Genomic DNA, 25,124 nt, shown 5'->3' with positions numbered 1-25,124 from the left:
GTGGGCTATACTCAGCCTTGTCTTAGGATGGTAAATTGGTGGTTGACGATATCCCTCTAGTGGTGTGGGGGCTGTGCTTTGGCAAAGTGGGTGGGGTTATATCCTGCCTTTTTGGCCCTGTCCAGGGGTATCATCGGATGGGGCCACAGTGCCTCCTGTCTCAGTCTCCAGTATTTATGCTGCAGTAGTTCATGTGTCGGGGGGCTAGTGTCAGTCTGTTATATCTGGAGTATTTCTCCTGTCTTATCCGGTGTCCCGTGTGAATTTAAGTATGCTCTCTCTAATTCTCTTTTTCTCTCTTTCTTTTTTTCTTTCTCTTGGAGAACCTGAGCCCTAGGAACATGCCTCAGGACTACCTGGCATGATGACTCCTTGCTTTCCCCAGTCCACCTGGCCGTGCTGCTGCTCCAGTTTCAACTGTTCTGCCTGTGTCTATGAAACCCTGACCTGTTCACCAGACGTGCTACCTGTCCCAGATCTGCTGTTTTCAACTCTCTAGAGACAGCAGGAGCGGTAGAGATACTCTCAATGATCGGCTATGAAAAGCCAACTGACATTTACTCCTGAGGTGCTGACCTGTTGCACCCTCAACAACTACTGTGATTTTGACCATGTTGGTCATTTATGAACATTTGAACATCTTGGCCATGTTCTGTTATAATCGCCACCCGGCACAGCCAGAAGAGGAATGGCCACCCCTCATAGCCTGGTTCCTCTCTAGGTTTCTTCCTAGGTTTTGGCCTTTCTAGGGAGTTTTTCCTAGCCACTGTGCTTCTACACCTGCATTGCTTGCTGTCTGGGGTTTTAGGTTGGTTTGAGCTATCAGTTGATGTAAGAAGGGCTTTATAAATACATTTGATTTGATGATAACATACGCACTATACACACACGCACACATGGATCTTGTGTTGTAGATACGTGGTCGTGGAGTATGGGCCTGAGGGCTCACACTTAGTGTGTTGTGAATTCTGTAATCAATGTATTGTAATATTTTTAACATTGTATAACTGCCTTCATTTTGCCGGACCACAGGAAGAGTAGCTGCTGCCTTGGCAACAGTTAATGGGGATCCATAATAAATACAAAATAAAAAAATACAAATCCTCCACCCTGGACTTCCTAACCGTGTGTTAGTGTGTGGATGACAACACAAGCTCTTTCGCCTATTCCATCAATTCACTTCATATTGCTGTCTGTCTGTCTGTCTGTCTGTCTGTCTGTCTGTCTGTCTGTCTGTCTGTCTGTCTGTCTGTCTGTCTGTCTGTCTGTCTGTTGTGTGGTAATAAATGTGTGTTTTGTACATCTGTCTCCTACTGGTCATTCACCTTTTTAACCCAAGGGCCCAGGCTGATTGTACCTATATCTAAACTGGCACCGCTAGCGGAGTCCATCGCTAGTTGGTGGCACTCTTTTTGAGATACAGTTAGATACTGTATTAAATCTAATATCTTTCAAATGCAGTTATAAGGAATACTAGAATGCATTATATAACTCTTTAATGTAGCAATCCACTGAAACAGTCTGTCAACATCAGAGGACATTTTGTGACCAAGTCAAGCCATGAGTGATATTGAACAAAAGATGAGTTTATGTATTTATCAGGTGAGGACAATCTGTTTGAAAATGTCATTTGAGAGGACAGCTAATTTCATTATCTTCTCTATCTGTGACAACTCAATGCCTATCATGTGAAAAACTGAAGGAAAATATCCCACAGTAAGGTTGTAATAAGACCACACTACCTGAATAACAAATTATGTTCAGGCGTTAACCCTTTATGTAGATCTTTGTAAATAGAACTGTGTAGCCCACTTAACTATAACATGATCCGTGCAGCGAGGCAATAACATCTATGACTTTATAATTCGTCTAGGTATTGAGCTGCTATATTGTGGGGTTTAATTACATAGGCAGTCATTGTGGCTGTGATTACACTTACAGGTGCAGCCAAGCATGGTATTGTGTGTTTCAGGTCTGTTGCGTAACACAGTTGGGTCGTTCCAAGAAAAGAGTGCCTTTTGCGTATTTTAAGTAGAAATTGTGCATCAATATTGAATTTTAAAAGTATGTTATGTAAATTGAACTGTCACGTTATGACCTTAGTTCTTTTGTTATGTCTTTGTTTTAGTATGGTCAGGGTGTGAGTTGGGTGGGTTGTCTATGTTCTTTTTTCTATGATTTGGGATTTCTGTGTTTGGCCTGGTAAGGTTCTCAATTAGAGGCAGCTGTCAATCGTTGTCCGTGATTGAGAACCATACTTAGGTAGCCTGGTTTCACTTTTGAGTTGTGGGTGCTTGTTTTCCGTGTTAGTGTTTGTGCAACACGGGACTGTTTCGTTTGTTTCAGTGTTTCACGTTATTATTTTGTAGTTTAGTGTTCTTGTTAATAAAGTAACGTTATGGACTCTTGCCACGCTGCAAATTGGTCCGATCTCTCTTACTCCTCGTCAGAAGAAGAGGACGAGCGTTACAGAAGCACTCATCACCAAAGGACCAAGCAGCGTGGTAACGGGCAGCAGCAGCGATCTCAGGACTCCTGGACGTGGGAGGAGATTCTGGACGGCAAGGGACCCTGGGCACAGGCTGGAGAGTATCGCCGCGCCAAGGCAGAGCTGGAGGCAGCGAAAGCCGAGAGGCGGTGGTATGAGGAGGCAGCACGGCAGCGCGGTTAGAAGCCCGAGAGGCAGCCCCCAAAAAATTATTGGGGGGTGGCACACGGGGAGTCAGGTAGGAGACCTGAGCCAACTCCCCGTGCTTACCGTGGAGAGAGAGGGACCGGGCAGGCACTGTGTTATGCCGTGAGGCGCACGGTGTCTCCGGTGCACAGGCATAGCCCGGTGCGGTACATAGCAGCGCCTCGTATCGGCCGGGCTAAAGTGGGCATCGAGCCAGGTGCCATGAAGCCGGCTCAGAGCATCTGGTCTCCAGTGCGTCTCCTCGGGCCCGGGGTACATGGCACCAGCCCTACGCATGTTGTCCCCAGTTCGCCAGCACAGCCCAGTGCGGGCTATTCCACTTCGCCACACTGGCCTGGATACGGGGAGCATTCAGCCAGGTAGGGTTGGGCAGGCTAGGTGCTCGAGACCTCCAGTGCGCCTTCACAGTACGGTCTATCCGGTGCCACCTCCACGCACCAGCCCTCCGGTGGCAGCCCCCCACACCAGGCTGTCTCTCCGTCTCCTCCCTACAGGTGTTCCCGCCTGCCCAGCACTGTCAGAGTCTCCCGTCTGTCCTGAGCTGCCAGAGTCTCCCGTCTGTCCTGAGCGGCCAGAGCCGCCCTTCTGTCCTGAGCTGCCAGAGCCGCCCGTCTGTCCTGAGCTGCCAGAGCCGCCCGTCTGTCCTGAGCTGCCAGAGCCGCCCGTCAGTCAGGAGCTGCCAGAGCCGTCCGTCAGTCAGGAGCTGCCAGAGCCGCCCGTCAGTCAGGAGCTGCCAGAGCCGCCCGTCAGTCAGGAGCTGCCAGAGCCGTCCGTCAGTCAGGAGCTGCCAGAGCCGTCCGTCAGTCAGGAGCTGCCAGAGCCGCCCGTCAGTCAGGAGCTGCCAGAGCCGCCCGTCAGTCAGGAGCTGCCAGAGCCGCCCGTCAGTCAGGAGCTGCCAGAGCCGTCCGTCAGTCAGGAGCTGCCAGAGCCGTCCGTCAGTCAGGAGCTGCCAGAATCGCCCGTCACTCCGGAGCTGCCGGAGTCTCCCGCCTGTCCGGAGCTGCCGGAATCACCCGTTCGTCCGATGCTGCCGGAATCCCATACATTCGGGACCCGTGGCTAGGGTCCCCAGTCCGAGGTTGGCGGCGAGGGTTGCCGCTCTAAAGAGGCCACGGAGGCGGTTAAAGAGGCGGAGAAAGACTATGGTGGAGTGGGGTCCACGTCCCGCGCCAGAGCCGCCACCGTGGACAGACACCCACCCAGACCCTCCCCTATAGGTTCAGGTTTTGGGGGGGGGAGGGGTACTGTCACGTTCTGACCTTAGTTCTTTTGTTATGTCTTTGTTTTAGTATGGTCAGGGTGTGAGTTGGGTGGGTTGTCTATGTTCTTTTTTCTATGATTTGGGATTTCTGTCTTTGGCCTGGTATGGTTCTCAATTAGAGGCAGCTGTCAATCGTTGTCCCTGATTGAGAACCATACTTAGGTAGCCTGGTTTCACTTTTGAGTTGTGGGTGCTTGTTTTCCGTGTTAGTGTTTGTGCAACACGGGACTGTTTCGTTTGTTTCAGTGTTTCACGTTATTATTTTGTAGTTTAGTGTTCTTGTTAATAAAGTTACGTTATGGACACATCCACGCTGCAAATTTGTCCAATCTCTCTTACTCCTCGTCAGAAGAAGAGGATGAGCGTTACATGAAATGCCCTTGAATATAGATCACATGGAGAATTATTAAATCAGTTATACAGCATTAAAATCTATTTTTTTATGAATAAAGGCTTGTTAAAGTGCAAATTCAGCATTATGACATGTACCTCTGTCAACCCTGTGCCACTTCTAGGAAGATTGTAACCCACTTAAGTTCCACCATCATTGTCAAGCTCTAGCTATTTTGTTGCATAGTGAAAGTAATTTCTGAAGATTATTATTTATTTCATGTCAACCCTGTTATGTGAACTCAATTATCTTTTTAATATCGTGACTCTATTCCTTAAAAAAAAAAATTCTAAAGAAACATTGAACATCTAGTCAAATCATAGAGTTAAAGCAGGTGAACTGGTTCTACTCTTTCTGGCCATTTTCTGGTGTTTTGTGGTGGAAAACGGAGTGGGTCGAGCACAACACGTCAACCCTGTTACCCATAGACAGGCTAGAAATGTTTTAACAATTTCATATTTTGTTGTGAAGCTTGCATTCAATTGCCACTCCCTGTTGCGTACTACAAGCTTCCATTCCCCCTGTCATAAGGGGATTTCTGGCTGATTTAAGAAGAAATCGTCAACCCTGTTACAGTCAACACTGTTACAGTCAACACTGTTACAGTCAACCCTGTTACTTTATTTGTCACTTAATAGGCAATTACTAAAGTAATTTTTATATTTACCCTCTTGAGATGGGTAAAACAAGTTTTTTTATGAAGTTGAACATGTGCTCCTCATGACAGAATGTTTACGACAGAAGTTACACTTCCCAAAACAATACACCGATTTGGTGGAACGACCCAGCTATTATCAGCCGGACCAGCATTCAGTCCACTGGGCGGGCGGGTGGGAGGAAACAACAGTGAACCATTACAGGACGTTTGTATAGCCTATCATTACAGCTGAGGGAAGCCTCGCAGAAAAGAATCATCTGCTCATTGTCGCAGTAATAAGCCTGCTGAGAAATTATCAGCTTGAAGAATGTTTATGAGGATGTACCTGAAATGTTTACATATAACAGAGTTAATGATCACCTCAGCACGATATTAATGTAGGTGTTAAAAAGATTCATTGAAGCTAGGTGTTTAATTATGCAAGCATAGGCTATATGCAAAGTAGAGGTATAAAAAAAACACAACAGATTCAGCCTCAGATAAAGTGACACCGACTGCTACAGAAGCATCCAAAATTGATATGCAGAACATTGAGTGCCCTGGATTACTGTCGACGTAAGGGGATCTCGCTAAAGCCCACTCTCTGTCTGAGTGTGTCCCAAATGGTCCCTATATATTCCCTGGTCAAAATGTGGTGCACTACAAAGGGAATAGGGTGGCCATTTGGGATGCATTTTCTGTCTTACCTAGGATATTGGGCATGGGCAGACAGGTGCTGTGGAGCTTCCCGCTGTAGAACTCCAGGCCGATGATGGCAAACATGAGAATGGCGAAGAAGAGCAACAGGCCAATCTGGAGCAGCGGCACCATGGCTTTCATGATAGATTTCAGGACTATCTGCAGGCCTGGTCACACACAGAGAGATAGAGAGACAACCGTCATGTGTCGTCAGTGGCAACAATGAGTCACAGCTCCAAACAATTATGGATGGGAAGTGTGGGAACAACTTAGAGCAGATAGTGTCAGCACTCTCACTTTGGATAATACAACACTTCCACAAAGACATTGTTGCCCGTCCTCATTTTGGGAGTGGTTTTCAGTTTGACTCAGTGGTGGTCTGCCAACAAAATAACTCATTAGGAATTAACTTTACAGACTCCAAAATGAGATTGGACAGATGTACTGCAAACGCCAGAAGAACAAGTAAAGATACCTATACACTGTACATAATTCCAAATATATACTGTATATATAGACAGAGCAGATCCATGGACATCCAACCAGGAAATATGATCTGGTGGCGGAGACTACTCACTAGGGATTCCAGAGACCAGTTTGAGGGGTCTGAGTACACGGACGGCCCTCAGGGTCCGCAGGTCCACTGGGATGTTCATGTGAGCTCCCGCTGTGGCCAGAATCCTGCATACACACACACACACACACACACACACACACACACACACACACACACACACACACACACACACACACACACACACACACACACACACACACACACACACACACACACACACACACACACAGAGATAATTATTAGATCAGTTATACAGCATTAGTATCCCATTAATATTTCAAAGAGTCTGAATCAGGTATTGCATGATACAAAGAAATGCATGATACATTTCTTTGTGTAGATCCAGGACCCATCATGACTGAACCTATCCCATAGTGTGTGTGGGGGGGTACTTGTAGATAAAGTACTTGTAGTATTCATCACATCAGTTTCCCAAATAAACATGACACTTCATCGATTTTCTCTAATTAAACTCAGGCAAAGCTGGGCCAATTGTGCACCGCCCTATGGGACTCCCGATCACAGCCAGATGTGATACAGCCTGGATTTGAACTATGGACTGTAGTCTATTTCATTGAGATGTAGTGTCTTAGGATATTAGGCTATTGGCTTCTATAACTTACAAATGTATGAATGAGTAATACTTGAATCTTTAAAAAAATGAAATAGCATTTGTCAAGATTCAAGATCAATATTTCAGTGCAATGGTCCATTGGTGTAATTCTGCTCCTACTCTGTTTAAAGTTAACACTCGGCAGCTATCCTAGCACTTCATCTCTGGGTCTTATCATCTGAGTCATCTGTCACATGTGTTCAGCTAACCACATTAGTTATATTTTCTCATCATACTGGAGTACAATGAGACCAGCCATTAAAGATGTGAGCCACTCAAAAGGTTCAGGAGCAGCAGCGAGGGGAAGGGGCTTCTAGGGTTCAAGCAACCTGGTTTCACTGGTACACCAGGCAGCGAATGCAGGAGAAAACAAGTCCTATTTTTGTCTGCACTGCGTAGGAGGAAGGCACTGACAAATTCTATTTAGGAAATGAAGACTGCAGCTAGTACGAGGAAGAGAGAGAGACAAGGTTCCTGTCTGTGTAAGTGGGCGTTCCCTCTCTCACATGAGCATACGTTCCCGCTCACATGGGAAAGCATCCCCCCCCCCCGGCATGCTCAGAAAAAAAATAGCCTGTTAGATGTCTTTCTCTACCCCCTGGATAAATGGTGCAGTCCACAGGCTCCAAGTAAATATCAGCTAGTACCTGGAACAAATGTGAAGCAGCTCATTATAAAATGCAAATGTTATCCTTTCTTTGATGTGCCTCCTAATAGGAGGCAACTTATTGGAGATGCAGTGCAGCAGGTACAATAGACCTAAAGGAGGCTGGTGCGTCCTGGCCCCTCCTCTCCTCCTTCATCGCTCCTTCTCTCCTCTACGTTATAGTGGCACTATGCTGTGCACACTTGGGGGGGAGCAGAGCCTCCGCCCACTATTTTCACCTCGCCCCCTTTCTCTCTTACACACTTCCAGTGAGATCCACTCCACACCATAATAGGAGATCTAGACAACCCACGGTCACCCCTCCCTCTGCTTTTTGACCTGGTTCATTTCTGCCCTTCCCCTCTCTTTGTCCAGATCTGACAGCACGGCAGTGTTGTAGATGATGCAGCTGCAGTAGATATGACGTCATAAAACATAGAAGTGATCCCTTTTTTCAACAATTGTTAGGCCTAAATCTCAATTTTGTAATGTCCTGTTAACTGTGCTACACAGACATAATACAGATTATGTTGAATATGGCATGGATCCAATTATGGTCTGAAAAGAAGAGCTACAGCCATATTTTGGTGAGGATTAGCCACGTCTAGGATGTCAGGACACCGGGGTGTCAGCCATTTTAATTAAGACTAAAACTATTACTAAGACTATTAAAATAGCACATCCATACAGAGATGATATTATTCCATCTGGGATGAGCTGAGAACAGACAGAGCCTCCTCCCCTTCACCAAATCATTACGAAATCTGGGCTGCTCTTTAGTTGTTATGGAGACGGGGGGAGCTAAAAATGTCATCCCCCTTTAGTCTGATGATGGACTTCCTGCTCAGGCAGACACCCTTGTGATTTGTGAGAAGCCAGCCAGGTGAGCTGTATTCTAGTCTGGTCTATATCAGTGGACAGAGAGAGTGGCCACTGGGCAGGTGCACGTGCAGGCTAGGTACATGAGCTTGATGAGACAAAGTTACAGCCTTCCAGTCCCATTCAACAGAAGGCATTATCAAATCAAATCAAATAAAATGTTATTTATATAGCCCTTCGTACATCAGCTGATATCTCAAAGTGCTGTACAGAAACCCAGCCTAAAACCCCAAACAGCAAGCAATGCAGGTGTAGAAGCACACTATAAAATAAAGAGCAAATCTATGTGGGTGGTGCACATTTCTACAATTGAGTATTCCATTCAGCAAATACAGTTTACACAACCAAATTCAGAGGCAACAGCGTTAGTTTTTTAAAAACGTTGTCACAGCCTGGGAGCATAATGTGGCATGTTAAAACCCTGTGAGGAGTAAGGACACTGTGGGAGGCTTTAGAAGGAATGGAGGCTCTTTCTTTGTGCTAGAAAGCAGAGCAGTGTGGGAGTACCTCAGCAACACAAAGCCTGGGTAAGGACAAATCCACTGTCAGTTTCACTGCATGCCAGGGAACATCTTCTGTCATTGACTTTACTACATCATGCCAGAAAACAAAAGCTGTTCACTTTGGCACTCAGCTGCAAAATTCACACTCATTACTGATCCTATACTTCTCCATGTCTGATAATTATCTGCTGGTGTCAACAATGTGACACAACTGTAAATCCATAGACAAGTAACTTCCATAACACTTCACATGACAGTGACATAAAGTACAGATGTAGGATCTTAAAGGGATACTTTGGGATTTTGGCAATGAGGCCCTTTATCTACTTTCCCAGAGTCAGATGAACTTGTGGATACCATTTGTATTTTTCCGTGTGCAATTTGAAGGACGTTGCTAACTAGCGCAACTAGCAATAGGGTATCTATAGGTATCTGCAGATACCTATAGACTTTCAGTCATTGCACTAACGCAAGTTAGCATTAGCTTGCGAAACTACCTCTAACTTCCTTCATACTGGACACAGAGACATAAAGATGGTATCCACAAATTAATCTGACTCTGGAGAAGTATTGTACATGATGGACCTCATTGCCAAAATCCCGACGTGTCCCTTTAATTTGAGCCAGTTTGCTACAGCAGGAAAATAATCCTGCAGCAACATGAAATATGAATTATTATGCAGATTATAATTAATTGTCACGTCGTGTATGTAGGTGGCAGGGAAGTCAAGCGCAGGAGAATTAAACTTGGTATAAATGGAGTATTTTAATAACTTAAAACAAACTCCAAAACCAAAGTCCATAGTAAAATAAATGTGGGTACAAAAACCCGTCGCACACCAATCCATAAAACATCAACATAACAATAAACAATCTCTGACAAGGACATGAGGGGAAACAGAGGGTTAAATACACAACAATTAATGAATGGGATTGGAACCAGGTGTGTAAGAAGACCAGACAAAACCAATGGAAAATGAAACATAGATCAATGATGGCTAGAAGACCGGTGACGTCGAACCGCCGAGCACCGCCCGAACAAGGAGAGGCATCGACTTCGGCAGAAGTCGTGACATTGATAGACATTTTTATAGGGGTTGATACATTTTTTGTAAGGGAAAATCAAGTCTATTTCAAAGTGAAAATTACAAACTTCGGAAGCCTTTTAAACCTGAAATACACTACAATTATACAATAGCTGCATTTCAGAAAGGTTATCCAGCAACAGGGTGCTCAAATGACAATCCTTCATCTGTAATACATAAGTCATAATGCTATCAATATCATGACATGGTTGACACCTGTCACTGGCATTATGTCAAATGATAGACAGCTGTCATTTTTCGAGGCCAAATCTAGGTTAGGAAGTTATCTAACTGACAACTTTCATCTTGAGGACATGGAGAGTTCCGCTGTATCATTGACGTCTTTGCTTTTGATAAATCGCTGTAACTAAGGTCTACATTTATGCCGTCCCTGTTTCTACAAGACACCCGTTATGTTTGCCCACGATGGTGCGCTGTGTGGAGCATGCTGCTGGGCCCCTTTATAGCCTGAGACAGAGACAACAAACCCTGTCTGTCTCAGTCAGTCAGTCAACCTGACCCTGGGCTGTTCTCATGATAACATCCTGCCCACACTAGTCACAAAAACAGCTCTACATCCAAAATACAATACCCTATTTCTGACTCACATGGCAAGACTTTGTGTGATCGTGGTGACCAGATATGGTGGTGGGGAATCCAATACTCTCGAAGACATAGCCAATCACTATATAAGACATATGGACCAGTAACAAATATAGCTAAACATTACTGTACTGTGTACAGTGTATATGTTGGCCACATTCAATAGTGTGTTCAATAGTGTGTTCAATAGTGTGTTCAATAGTGTGTTCAATAGTGTGTTCAATAGTGTGTTCAATAGTGTGTGTACTCTACTGTATAGTCTCTCGTCAACCCTCATCAACCCTGTTCCTTTTACGCTGTGTCTTATCAATCATTCACCAGATCTATTATTCATCTTGGCTAAAGAGCAAACACTTAGCTAATTGTCACACATCCAATTCGGACAGCTGGTGACAGACACCTAAGGACAGTTAGACAACAGAGATACAAAAGTGTTAAGGATTGCACCTCGATTTGACATTAGTAAACTGGAGCTTGCTGATTATTTCCAAACACTGTGCTAAGCCTTGGGCAGAGATTCACTGGGGATTTCATAGGAGCTCATTACCAATATGTGTACCGTATAAAGGAGAAGTGCATCTAGACATCTTGTCATCCGCTTGCGTTCATATTCATCACTTCATTTTGTGGAAAATATGAGTCTATTCTCAGAATGTAGGTTCACTTTTATAACACAAGATAACATACCATTCGATGTGTTATGTGAATTATATTGCTGTGTATTTATAGTCAGAAAACACTGACACGTGACAGTTTCTAAGCACCTTAAACAGTTCTGAATCTATCTGGATGAGCATTTTCTCTCTGGCAGCCATCTGTTGTGAAACACAGTTTATGTTACACCAGGATGCCATGATGAAATCATGTTTTCTTAGAAACAAATTGTATTCCCAGGCATCTTACGCCAGAGGTTACCGTATCACTTAGGAGCCTACAACGCTACATTGCACTCCATACTTACCCAGCAGGGTGAGGTAATGCACACTCTTCCTCCACTGCGTAACCACCACATGCAAACTTCAAAGGGCCTTTCATTTCATCATCTCTGATGATAAAGACTTCTTCACATCTCTCTGTATCATGAGGAACCTACGACCCTGGCCTCACCCCTGGACCAGAGCTAATGCATAATACAACTGCAGGGATAACACCATGTCACTTTTTTTTTCATGAACCTTTATTAAACTAGCAAAGTCAGTTAAGGACAAATTCTTATTTACAATGATGGCCTACTGGGGAACAGTGGGTTAACTGCCTTGTTCAGGGTCAGAACGACAGATTTTTACCTTGTCAGCTCAGGGATTCAATCCAGGAACCTTCCAGTTACTGGCCCAACGCTCTAACCACTAGGCTACCTGCTGCTGCTAAATGAAAATCTTTTATTGCATGGGGTCTCAGGCTCTGACTGACCCAGCATGTGGGAACTTGATCTACACCCAGGGATGCCAGCCCTTTCTGAAAGTCCAGGAGTGGGCAGCTATTAAAGGACATGATGATGTGTGTGTAGCAGCAGTGAGCCTGTACCACCTCCATGTGCCTAGTCACATTTGATCTCAGTGTCCCCCAAACACAGCCCGTCTATCTACAGTACTCCCATTTACACCCTGGATATCAATTTGTTCAATTTAGTTGCTTGTCACAGATAATACAGCCAATAATGAAAAATGTTTGGCTCCGTATAAACTTCAAAGGAGTTAGAGAAGGCATCCTGCAGAAGTGAAAAGGCAATTTCACCACAATGGGCCATTTGATGCTCCCTGCGGGTACATTTCAGTAAATACCTTTTGTCCCAGTGAAACACTGTGGCTCCAAAACAATGACAACAGCACACATTCATACAAGAAATGGGAGAACAGGGAGTTACCTTAAAATTGCTTTTCCACAAACAAACACCACAGGGAATCAAATGACAGAGAGATAATTTGGGATGCTATAGATGTTAATTATCCTTGGCAGATACCATCTGTCTTTGTTTGTCTGATTAAGAGGTAAATTGAAGACAAACTGTCGTAAAGATTTACAGTACAGCAATCTGGTTTCCCTTTCAGCTGGATACAAATGAAATAACCCACATAGAAAATACAGTAATCTCCTAAATTATTGGCACCCTTGATAAAGATGAGCAAAACAGACTGTATAGAAAATGAATAATACAAATACTGCGCAATATTGTATGCTCCAAAAAAATGGAAATTATATTATTTTATATACTAATGCAATTGCTCAGAGAAAAAATATTTGGTTTGACCCATAAGAGTCTAAGCCCTGTCTAAGTGGGGAGGAAGGGGGTTCTACTAATAACAGATTCACTACATGGAACAACAGATAGCCCCCCCCAATAAAATCTAAAGGAAGTTTGCAATGCCAGCCTGTCGAAACTGCCCCTTTTGAGCAAACTGTATAAATGATGGGTTAAGAAAAAGCACATCAGACCAGAAACACGTGAAGCTCCAGCTGCACGTTTAAAGTGGTTTGAACTTTGAATCTCAAAATGAGGTAGAGATGTTAAACACACCAACCGGACAAGCTGATTAGCTGTCCGAAGTAAAGTATCTTCGAAAGAAAATTTAAGTAGGACCATTCTGTTACTCTGCTCATTCTGTTACTCTGCTCAAAGCATCATATTATGCTACTCTCATCACCCCACTGGGAAATAGCCTATCTTCAAAGAAGCATCTTCAAGAGTAAATGGAAGGAAAGTCAACTCTGTAGTTCATGACTATACGACAAGTCACCTGATACTCCTAATCTTACCTCATTTGCACAGACTGTATAAAGATTTTTTCTATTGTGTTCTTGACTGTATGTTTGTTTATTCCATGTGTAACTCTGTGTTGTTGTTTGTGTCGCACTGTATGCTTTATCTTGGCCAGGTCGCAGTTGTAAATGAGAACTTGTTCTCAACTGGCCAACCTGGTTAAATAAAAGATTAAATAAAAAAATTATCAATAAAAATATGGGACAACTACACAGAAGGACAAAAGACGAAGACTCATCATAAACATTTCGGACAATCAGAGCCTTACAATCGTGCTGTGATTGTGCCCTAGACCACTGCACCACCCGGGAGGCCGGACAGACAATTTTTATGTGTTACGAGCTTCAACACTCGGCGGTCCTATTCTGTGAGCTTGTGTGTCCTACCACTTAGAGGCTGAGCCGTTGTTGCTCTTAGACACTTCACAATAACAGCACAGCTGACCGGGGCAGCGCTGGCAGAAAATTGACAAGCTGACTTGTTGGAAAGGTGGCATCCTGTGACGGTGCCATGTTGAAAGTCACTGAGCTCTTCAGTAAGGGCCATTCTACTGCCAATGTTTGTCTATAGAGATTAAATGGCTGTGTGCTCAATTTTATACACCTTTCAGCAATGGGCGTGGCTGAAATAGCTGAATCCACTCATTTGAAGGGGTGTCCACATACTTTTCATCAAGAAGTGTATGTCACATAAAGAGCAGGTGTCCTTAATGTTTTGTAGACTCAGTATATGTTGACCACTGAGACCAGATGGGTTACTTAAATTCAATATACTGGTCATATCTATTCTAGTTCAGGGCACTACAGCTTTTAGAGGAGACCACAGAGAGACTGAGCAAAGGCAAGAGGATGATAATTCAATACTGTATATGGTTAATCTGACTTCACCTTTATCTCTGAGGATATAAACTGATTTAGGTCATTACCACTTTGAAACAATGCAAGGTGACAAAGAGCAGAGGACAGAAAAGGGGACCTTTTACTACATGGCTGGATATTTTTTAAGTAGTATACACTGAACATTCAAACATGAGTAACACCTTCCTAATACTGAGTTGCACCACACACCCTTTTGCCCTCAGAACAGTCTGAATTCGTTGGGCTATAGACTCTAAAAGGCGTTATAAGCATTCCACAGGGATGCTGGCCCATGTTGATTCCAATGCTTCCCACATTGTGTCAAGTTGGCTGGATGTCCTTTGGGTGGTGCACCATTCTTGAGACACACAGGAAACTGTTGAGTATGAAAATATCAGCAGCGTTGCGGGTCTTGACACAAACCGGTGTGCCTGGCACCTATTACTATACCCTGTTCAAAGGCACTTAAATCATTTGTTTTGCCCATTCCCCCTCTGCACACATACACAATCCATGTCGCAATTGTCTCAAGACTTACAAATCCTTCTTTAACCTGTCTCCTCCCCTTCATCTACGCTGATTGAAGTGGATTTAACAAGTGACATCATTAAGGGATCATAGCTTTCACCTGGATTCACCTGGTCAGTCTATGTCTATTGAAGATGGCACCGAAGAACATGGCTGAAGTTTTACAATCTCCCAACCAATTGTGCTATTTTGTTTGTTTTTTTGCATTTTGTGGAACTTGTTTTTTTTAACATATTTTGTACATAATGTAGCTGCTATCGTCTCTTATGACCGAAAATAACTTCTGGACATCAGAACAGCGATTACTCACCTGGACTGGAACAGTCATTTCCTACGAGACGGATATACAGTTGAAGTCGGAAGGTTACATACACTTAGGTTGGAGTCATAGAAACTCATTTTTCAACCACTCCACAAATTTCTTGTTAAGAAACTATAGTTTTGTCAAGTCAGTTAGGACATCTACTGTGTGCATGACACAAGTCATTTTTCCAACAATTGTTTACAGACAGATTATTTCACTTATAATTCCCTGTATCACAAATCTAGTGGGTCAGAAGTTTACATACACTAAGTTGACTGTGCCTTCAAACAGCGTGGAAGATTCCAGAAAATGGTGTCATGGCTTTAGAAGCTTCTGATAGGCTAATTGACATCATTTGAGTCAATTGTAGGTGTACCTGTGGGTGTATTTCAAGGCCTACCTTCAAACCTCAGCTTGACATCAGGGAAAATCAAAAGAAATCAGCCAAGACATCAGAAACTGAACTGTCCTTCTGTAGCTCAGTTGGTACAGCATGGCGCTTGTAACGCCAGGGTAGTGGGTTCGATCCCCGGGACCACCCATACGTAGAATGTATGCACACATGACTGTAAGTCGCTTTGGATAAAAGCGTCTGCTAAATGGCATATATTATTATTATTATTATTATTAGAAAAAAAATTGTAGACCTCCACAAGTCTGGTTCATCCTTGGAAGCAATTTCCAAACGCCTGAAGGTACCACGTTCATCTGTACAAACAATAGTACGCAACTATAAGCAAAATGGGACCACGCAGCCGTACCGCTCAGGAATGAGACACGTTCTGTCTCCAAGAGATGAACGAACTTTGGTGCAAAAAGTGCAAATCAATCACAGAACAACAGCAAAGGACCTTATGAAGATGCAGGACGAAGTATCCACAGTAAAACGAGTCCTATATTGACAGAACCCGAAAGGCCGCTCATCAAGGAAGAAGCCACTCCCCCAAAACCAAAACTGCCATAAAAAAAAGCTAGACTACAGTTTGCAACTGCACATGGTGGACAAAGATCGTACTTTTTGGACAAATGTCCTCTGGTCTGATGAAACAAAAATGGAACTGTTTGGCCATAATGACCATCGTTATGTTTGGAGGAAAAAGGGAGAGGCTGGGCCGATAAAAACAACATCCCAACCGTGAAGCATGGGGGCGGCAGCATCATGTTGTGGGGGTGCTTTGCTGCAGGAGGGACTGGTGCACTTCACAAAATACAGTACATGGCAGCATTAGGTAGGAAAATTATATGGATATATTGAAGCAACATCTCAAGACGTCAGTCAGGAAGTTAAAGCTTGGTCGTAAATGGGTCTTCCAAATGGACAATGACCCCAAGCATACTTCCAAAGTTGTGTCAAAATGGCTTAAGGACAACAGAGTCAAGGTGTTGGAGTGGCCATCACAAAGCCCTGACCTCAATCCTATAGAAAATTTGTGGGCAGAACTGAAAAAGCATGTGCGAGAAAGGAGGCCTACAAATCCGACTCAGTTACACCAGCTCTGTCAGGAGGAATGGGACAAAAATGTGGGAAGCTTGTGGAAGGCTACCCTAAACATTTGACCCAAGTTAAACAATATAAAGGTAATGCTACCAAATAATAATTGTGTGTATGTAAACTACTGACCCACTGGGAATGTGCTGAAAGAAATAAAAGCTGAAATAAAATTCTCTCTACTATTATTCTGACATTTCACATTCTTAAAATAAAGTGGTGATCCTAACTGACCTAAGACACAGCATTTTACTCTGATTAAATGTCAGGAATTGTGAAAACTTTTAAATGTATTTGGCTAAGGTGTATGTAAACTTCTGACTTCAACTGTTCTGCTTTCACTAGAACAGGCCCAGAACCCCATAATTTACTTGAAGAAAAAACGTAGGAAAAGGGGCCGCAGATCGGGATGCCCTCTGAGAATCCGTAGGCGAGCGAGTAAACTCCCACTGCCATCTGTTCTTCTTACTAACGTGCAATCATTGGAAAATAAAATGAATGACCTACGATTAAGATTATCCTACCAACGGGACATTAAAAACTGTAATATCTTATGTTTCACCGAGACATGGCTGAACGACGATACAGATAATATAGAGCTGGTGGGATTTTCCATTCACCGTCAGAACAGAGAAGCTACGTCTGATAAAAGGAGGGGTAGGGGTGTGTCTATTTGTCAATAACAGCTGGTGCGTGATGTCTAATATTAAAGAAGTCTCAAGGTATTGCTCGCCTGAGGTAGAGTACCTTATGATAAGCTGTGGACCACACTATCTACCAAGAGAGTTCTCATCTATATTATTCGTAGCTGTAAATTTACCACCACAGAACGAAGCTGGCACTAAGGCCGCTCTCAACCAACTCTATAAGGCCATAAGCAAAGAAGAAAATGCTCACCCAGAAGCAGCGCTCACAGTTGCCGGGTACTTTAATGCAGGCAAACTTAAATCAGTTTTACAAATTTTTTACCAGCATGTCACATGTGCAACCAGAGGAAAACAAATCCTAGACCACCTTTACTCCACACACATAGATGATTACATTTGTCAAACCTGACCATACGTTTATCATCCTGATTCCTGCTTCCAAGCAAAAACTAAAGCAGGAAGTACCAGTGACTCGCTCAATACGGAAGTGGTCAGATGACGCGTATGCTACACCACAAGACTGTTTTGTTGGCACAGACTGGAATATGTTCCCGGGATTCATCCAAGGTACACCACCTCAGTCATCGGCTTCATCAATAAGTGCATCGATGATGTCGTCCACACTGTGACTTTACATACATATCCCAACCAGAAGCAATGGATTACAGGCAACATCGGCATCGAGATAATGGCTAGAGCTGCCGCTTTCAAGGAACGGGAGACTAATCCAGACGCTAATAAGAAATCCTGCTATGCCCTCAGACAAACCATCTAACAAGCAAAGCGTCAATACAGGATTAAGATTGAATCCTACAACACCGGCTCTGACGCTCATCGGATGTGGCATGGCTTGAAAACTATTACGGACTACAAAGGGAAATCCAGAAGCGAACCCGAGCCTATCAGACGAGCTAAATGCCTTTTATGCTCACCTCGAGGCAAGCAACACTGACGCATGCACGAGAGCACCAGCTGTTCTGGATGACCCTGTGATGATGCTCTCGGTAACTGATGTGAACAAAACCTTTAAACAGATCAACATTCACAAAGCTGCTGGGCCGGATTACCAGGACGTGTACTCAAAGCATGCGCGGACCAACTGGCAAGTGTCTTCACTGACATTTTCAACCTCTCCCTGTCTGAGTCTGTAATACCAACATGTTTCAAGCAGACCACCATAGTCCCTGTGCCCAAGAACATTAAGGTATCCTGCCTAAATGACTACTGACCCGTAGTACTATAGTCTGTAGCCATCAACATCAACACATCAACACCATTATCCTAGAAACCCTAGACCCACTCCAATTTGCATAGCACCCCAACAGATCCACAGATGATGCAATCTCTATTGCACTCCACACTTCCCTTTCCCACCTGGACAAAAAGAACACCTACTGTATGTGAGAATGCTATTCATTGACTACAGCTTAGTGTTCAACACCATAGTGACCTCAATGCTCATCACTAATCTAAGGACCCTGGGACTAAACAGCTCCCTCTGCAACTGGATCCTGGACTTCCTGACGGGTCGCCCCCAGGTGGTAAGGGTAGGTAATAACACATCTGCCACGCTGATCCTCAACATGGGGACCCTAAGGGGTGCGTGCTCAGTCCCCTCCTGTACTCCATGTTCACTCATAACTGCACGGCCAGGCACGACTCCAACACCATCATCAAGTTTGCTGATGACACCACAGTGGTAGGCCTGATCACCGACAACGATGAGACAGCCTATAGGGAGGAGGTCAGAGACCTGACCGTGGGGTGCAAGGACAACAACCTCTCCCTCAATGTGATCAAGACAAAGGAGATGATTGTGGACTACAGGAAAAGGTGGACCGAGCACGCCCCCATTCTTATCGACAGGGCTGGAGTGGAGCAGGTCGAGAGTTTCAAGTTCCTTGGTCCACATCACCAACAAACTAACATGGTCCAAGCACACTACGACAGTCATGAAGAGGGCACGACAAAACCTATTCCCCCTCAGGAGACTGAAAAGATTTGACATAGGTCCTCAGATCCTCAAAGGGTTTTACTGCTGCACCATCGAGAGCATCAAATCAAATCAAATCAAATTTATTTATATAGCCCTTCGTACATCAGCTGATATCTCAAAGTGCTGTACAGAAACCCAGCCTAAACCCAGCCATCACTGCCTGGTATGGCAACTGCTCAGCCTCCGACTGCAAGGCACTACAGAGGGTAGTGCGTACGGCCCAATACATCAAAGGGCCTCTATACCAGGCGGTGTCAGAGGAAGGCCTTAAAAATTGTCAATGTCTCCAGCCACCCTAGTCATAGACTGTTATCTCTGCTTCCACATGACAAACGGTACCGGAGTACCAAGTCTAGTTCCAAGAGGCTTCTAAAACAGATTCTACCACCAAGCCTTAAAACTCCTGAACAGCTAATCAAATGTCTACACAGACTATTTGCATTGCCCCTCCCCCTACACTGCTGCTACTCTCTATTATTATCTATGCATAGCCATTTTAACAACTCTACCTACATGTACATAATTAGCTCAATTACCTCGACACCGGTGCCCCCCGAACATTGACACATTGACTCTGTACCGATACCCACTGTATTTTGCCCCGGTTTTGTAATTTACTACTGATCTTTAATGATTTGTTATTCTTATCGCTTACTTTTTTAGGGATTTTCTTAAAACTGCATTGTTGGTTAAGGGCTTGTAAGTAAGCATTTCACTGTAAGGTCTACTACCTACACCTGTTGTATTCGGCGCATGTGACAAATAACATTTAATTAGATTTTAAGTCTTTGTAAGAGGCATACCTCAGACCTTACCACAAATAGAACAAACTGTCACTTCAACGTCAATTTACCAAACCTTTACAAAGTAACAATGCCTCCTGTAAATATCACAACTGTTTTCACCTGATTTCAAAAGCCTTTCAGTCAGATCAGACAGATAAAATATCTCCCTGTGTCTCTCCCACTCAGCCTCTCTTTGAAGCAGAGCAGCATGTGCTCACTGTGGGTACTTGACCATGTGATTATCATTCACTAAATGAATCCGAAATTAGAGATAAAACACATCCCTCTACTGGCTACTCTAAAGCAATTCATAATGTTAATGAATGAAGTGAAAACAGTCCACACAAAAACGACATAAAGGAGACATTATTGTCATGACACTGATATGTTTCCTCTATGGCATCCAAGGCGCATTGCCCAGAATATACAGAATTGTGCATGATAAAAAAAAGTGTCCAGTTAGATGGCCCAAAGCACGAAGTGAAACCTCAGAGTCTGTTGGCATCATCTCCCTGTATCACAGACCAACAGTGCCAGGGCTTGTCAGATCCTCCCTTATGTTCAGTAAAGCAGTGCCTCTGGGCAGCAGTACTGTGTGTTCCCATTCCAGAGCCACGTTGTCACAGAACACACTTCTTAACATCAGCCCTGAGATAATAATAGTGTGTGAACAGATCAGCACAGCACCACATTCACATGCCTGGTGAAGAGAACCAGCAGACTGAATATCTAAGGGCTCAGAAAGTACTTATCACCTCTGAAAGTAATTTGCGAACCGACTATGCACCAATTTTATATGTGAAAAATGTCGGCAGTCAGAAATCTACAGCTTGTGGTCCCTAAAACACAGCGCACTGAACAATCGTCAGATGAATGCTAGATAAACATTTGGTGTAATGTGTGTGAGCCTTAATTAACACAGTCACTCCTTCAGGGAGCTGTGACCAGACCAGTAGCACAGTCACAGCACAGTCAGCCCTCACCTGTGAACTCCTCCTGCTCACTCCCTAAATGTGATGCTAACCACAGGCTCCAAAGCCTTACTTCTCTTCCCTCATTATGGCTCAGTCGGCTCTGTCAGCTCCAGTTTCTCTGCTGTGAGAAGGGAAAATAAGAAACTCTCCCATTAGGAGCCTGTCCCTCTTAGCCAAGTGAGTGTAAAAAAAAGCTGATGGGATATAAAGCCCAGGACGAACAATGGGCCTGCTAGTTGTGACAGCTGTTTGTCTGTCCTGTCTGTGTGGACACCCCCGCACCGCTCCGTCACATCCTCCAGTCCTATCCTTTCCTGTCCTGTCCTCTCCTCATCTTTCAGACACAGCTGTACATCTTGCCTGGAGCCAGGGATTGAATTTCTTCACTTGTGAAAGCTCTACCATATACATGTCTCAGTCCCCAGCGTTTGTCATAAGCCATTTGATACATAGCCAGATAGAGGGGAAGCAGGTCCAAATCGTTCATGTCACAATCTCCCTGAAGACAGAGGAACAAAAGCTGTGACTAGAGTTTTAAACAAACATGGTATTGTCTGTGCATTCTGAAACAGGTTATGCCTTAGACTGCTGTGCCAATCAGGAGCCCTCTTAGATGAGTCCAACTTCTTTTTTAAAGCATGGTAAAGTTATGAATTACACTTTGGATGGTGTATCAATACACCCAGTCACTACAAAGATACAGGTGTCCTTCCTAACTCAGTTGCCGAAGAGGAGAAGGAAAACGCTCAGGGATTCCACCATGAGGCCAATGGTTACCTTAAAATAGTTAACTTTATGTCTGGAATACAAAGGGTTATGTTTGGGGCAAATCCAACAGAACACATTAGTGAGTACCACTCTCCATATTTTCAAACATGATGGTGACTGCATCATGTTATGGGTATGCTTGTCATCGGCAAGGACTAGGGAGTTTTTTGGGGGGATAAAAAGAAACGGAATAGAGTTAAGCACAGGCAAAATCCTAGTGGAAAATTCAGTGTGCTTTCCAACAGAAACTGGGAGAGAAATGTACCTTTCAGCAGGACAATAACTTAAAACACAAGGCCAAATATACACTGGAGTTGCTTACCAAGATGACATTGACTGTTCCTGAGTGTCCTAGTTCCAGTTTTGACTTAAATCGGCTTGAAAATCTATGTCAATACTTGAAAATGGCTGTCTAGCAATGATCAACAACCAACTTGACCGAGCTGGAATTATTTTTAAAAGAATAATGTGCAAATATTGTACAATGCAGGTGTGCAAATCTCTTAGAGATTTCCCAGAAAGACACAGCTGTAATCACTGCCAAATTCTAACATGTATCACTCAGGGGTGTGAATACTGTAAATTAGATATTTCTGTATTTCAATTTCAATACATGTCAAAAAACATGTTTTGACTTTGTCATTATGGGGTATTGTGTGTAGATTAAGAAAAAAAAAATAAAGTTACATTTTTCAAGGACAAAATGTACATATATTTCAGTATTTTTGTTGTTCTAGTGGAGACATTAACATTAGTAATCTCCCCAAAAAATGTTTTAAGGAAACTGTTTTTATATTTTTATTTGATTTTTTATTTGTATATTTTGCTCACATATATAATTTAAAAGTACGCGCTTAGGTGTCTGTAATAGAATACATATGGCAAAGACGAACGCAGGCCTCCAGAGTGGCGCAGTGGTCTAAGGCACTGCATTTCAGTGATAGCCACTAGAAATCCTTATTAAGGTCCAGGCTCTGTTGCAGCCTGCCGCAACCGGGAGACCCATGCGGTGGCGCGCAATTGGCTCAGCGTCGTCCGGGTTAGAGGAGGGTTTGGCCGGTAAGGATGTTCCTGTCCCATTGTGCACTAGTGACTCCTGTGGTGGACCGGGCACAATGCACGCTGACACGGATGCCAGGTGTACGGTGTTTCCTCTGACACATTGGTGTTTCTGTGAAGCAGACATTGTGTTAAGAAGCAGAGCGGCTTGGCTGGGTTGTGTTTCGGGAGGACATTTACCTCTCCTGGGTCTAAATGGGAGTTGCAGCAATGAAATAAGACTGTAACTACCAATTGGGGAGAAAAAGGAATAATAAATATTAAAAGACAAATGCAGATATATATATTTTTTTACATTGGTGGGGGTGCCAAGATGGAGGTATGGGGGCTTCAACAATGCGTCCCCTATCAGTCATCTAGTGTATCATTTAAATAATTGTGTACTGCCAAGACACCAGGAAATCAGCTCCTAGTGATTTAAATGTTGGAAATCTGTTCCCAATTATTCCCACGCATAATAGAGAGACATATGTGTACTTTTATTTATATATCTTCTCTTTATTGTTGGACATAAAGGACTGTAAAATCACCAGGAAATCAACTCCAAATGATTTTAATTTCGGAAATCTGTTCCCAATTATTCCCACGCATAATAGAGAAACATATGCGACCGTAAACAAATAATAATCATTCAAAATGATTGATCGGATTTATATAGGACTTTTCTACCAACTGAGGTACTCAAAGTGCTTTACATAGTAGGGGGAAATGTGTAGCACCCACCTCAGTGATGCACAGTGACCATTTTTGTGCCAAAATGCTCACCACGCATCAGCGATCAGGTGGAAAGGTGACATATGCCAATTAGGAATGAGGGGGATGATTAGGTTGCCATGATAAAATGTGGCCAGGTTTGGAATTTAGCCATGACACAAAGGGTGAACACCCCTACTCTTACAATAAGCGCCATGGGATTTTGAACGACCACAGAGAGTCAGGACACCCGTTTTAACGTCCCATCAGCAAGACGGTACCCTACGCAGGACAAGGTTCCCAAATGTAATCAAGATTTGAAAGGATTATGTTTTAGTCAAATATTATATATGTTTAGGCTTCTTACGGTTCATTTGCAGTCTAAAAAATATTTGTTCTATTATGTTTCGGCCCCTCAACCATCCTTTCAAGAATAAATTGGGTCCGTGGCTGAATCTTGTTGATGATCCTTGCCTTAAACAGTTCCTTTTCCCTCTGACCTCTATCTGCACATGTCTGTTGTTTAAAAGTGAATGGATACTGATGACTCAACCACTATTACCACCAAATCACACATTTCTTAATAAGGTTGCAAACCCCTGCCGGATTTGCAAGTTTGTGTGTCTGCGAGAAAGAGCAATCGCGAGTGGGAGATTCATTGCATTATATTATGGTTGCCGTGGACAGAACAATAATAAAGAAAAAAGCATCTAAACCTCACTTCATTATACTAATGTCATGACGTTGCCCTCTTTGAGTACAGCGAGCACCATCCCCCGCTCTCTGCTTCTACAACCAGACTGCTGTGGTCAGAGTTCGTAAATTCCTGAGAAGACCTCATGGACACACAGTTATAGAGAGTTGTTTTTCATGGAGACAAAGGAAATCCTTCCACCTCACGTACGAACAAATTTCATGTTCCAGAGAAAGTGTAAAAGATCGGTGAAGAATCCAGCTACGAACTGGTCCGTTTGTCACAACTTGGGAAGCTCAAGAGAGACGGTGTGGCCACATTACCATAACGCTGTTTATATAATAGCCCCAGATATGAGGTTTACATCTAATTGTTGTATAAGATGAATGAGTGAGTATGATACTGTTTGTATAATTGGGTAATATGATTGTGGACTGTTTAATGAAGAAAAATACAATTCCCTTTTGATTTGAACTAAATCAGAGGACCGCTCCTGAGCCCAGTCTGGGTCAGACATCCTGGGACAGCCCTCTTCTGCCATTCCAAATAAAACCCAACTTTGAGAAATTATCAGCAGACCAAGCTTACCTCAATTACGAGATGGCTAAAGGTTGTAGAATATTTTAACCATACCACGTGGTTAAACTCTTAGACTATCGATACCGACAGAATAAGAACAAGTCTTGGATATTAATTACTAGTCTGCTGCTAGGAATTCGGTATCATTGAACGTGAAGAACAACAACCCCCGAAACATCCATTCTATACCGAATGTCACTTTGAACTATCCCCTCTAACCAAGACACAGAGAGAGAGAGGGAGAGAGACGGACAATTCTACAAAATACTTTTCACCAGCGATCAAGACGACACACTGAGCGTAAATATATATATTGATTGCAATTGTTCCCGAATGAGTGAGAGTTCATGTGTAAAGGATTAGCATTTTCATTTTTATAATTAACTCTGTAGTGACTTCTTGGT

The 25,124-nt window shown here is 43.5% G+C and overlaps 1 protein-coding gene across 1 annotated transcript in view; it reads right to left on the bottom strand.

Moving 5' to 3' along the window:
• Positions 1 to 25,124, bottom strand: part of LOC118359124 (voltage-dependent R-type calcium channel subunit alpha-1E-like) — a 118,308-nt gene that overhangs the window by 68,697 nt on the left and 24,487 nt on the right. The window contains exons 4-5 of the mRNA XM_035737386.2: positions 6,261 to 6,364; positions 5,692 to 5,850 (exon numbers count right to left, since the gene is read on the bottom strand). Of these exons, the coding sequence (XP_035593279.2) occupies positions 5,692 to 5,850; positions 6,261 to 6,364 (263 nt within the window). The remainder of the gene's footprint in view (positions 1 to 5,691; positions 5,851 to 6,260; positions 6,365 to 25,124) is intronic.

Source organism: Oncorhynchus keta, chromosome 26 (assembly GCF_023373465.1).
Source record: "Oncorhynchus keta strain PuntledgeMale-10-30-2019 chromosome 26, Oket_V2, whole genome shotgun sequence".
Lineage (NCBI taxonomy): Eukaryota > Metazoa > Chordata > Actinopteri > Salmoniformes > Salmonidae > Oncorhynchus > Oncorhynchus keta.
The sequence above is the reverse complement of the archived record's forward strand: the minus strand, read 5'-3'. Positions and strand labels throughout refer to the sequence as shown.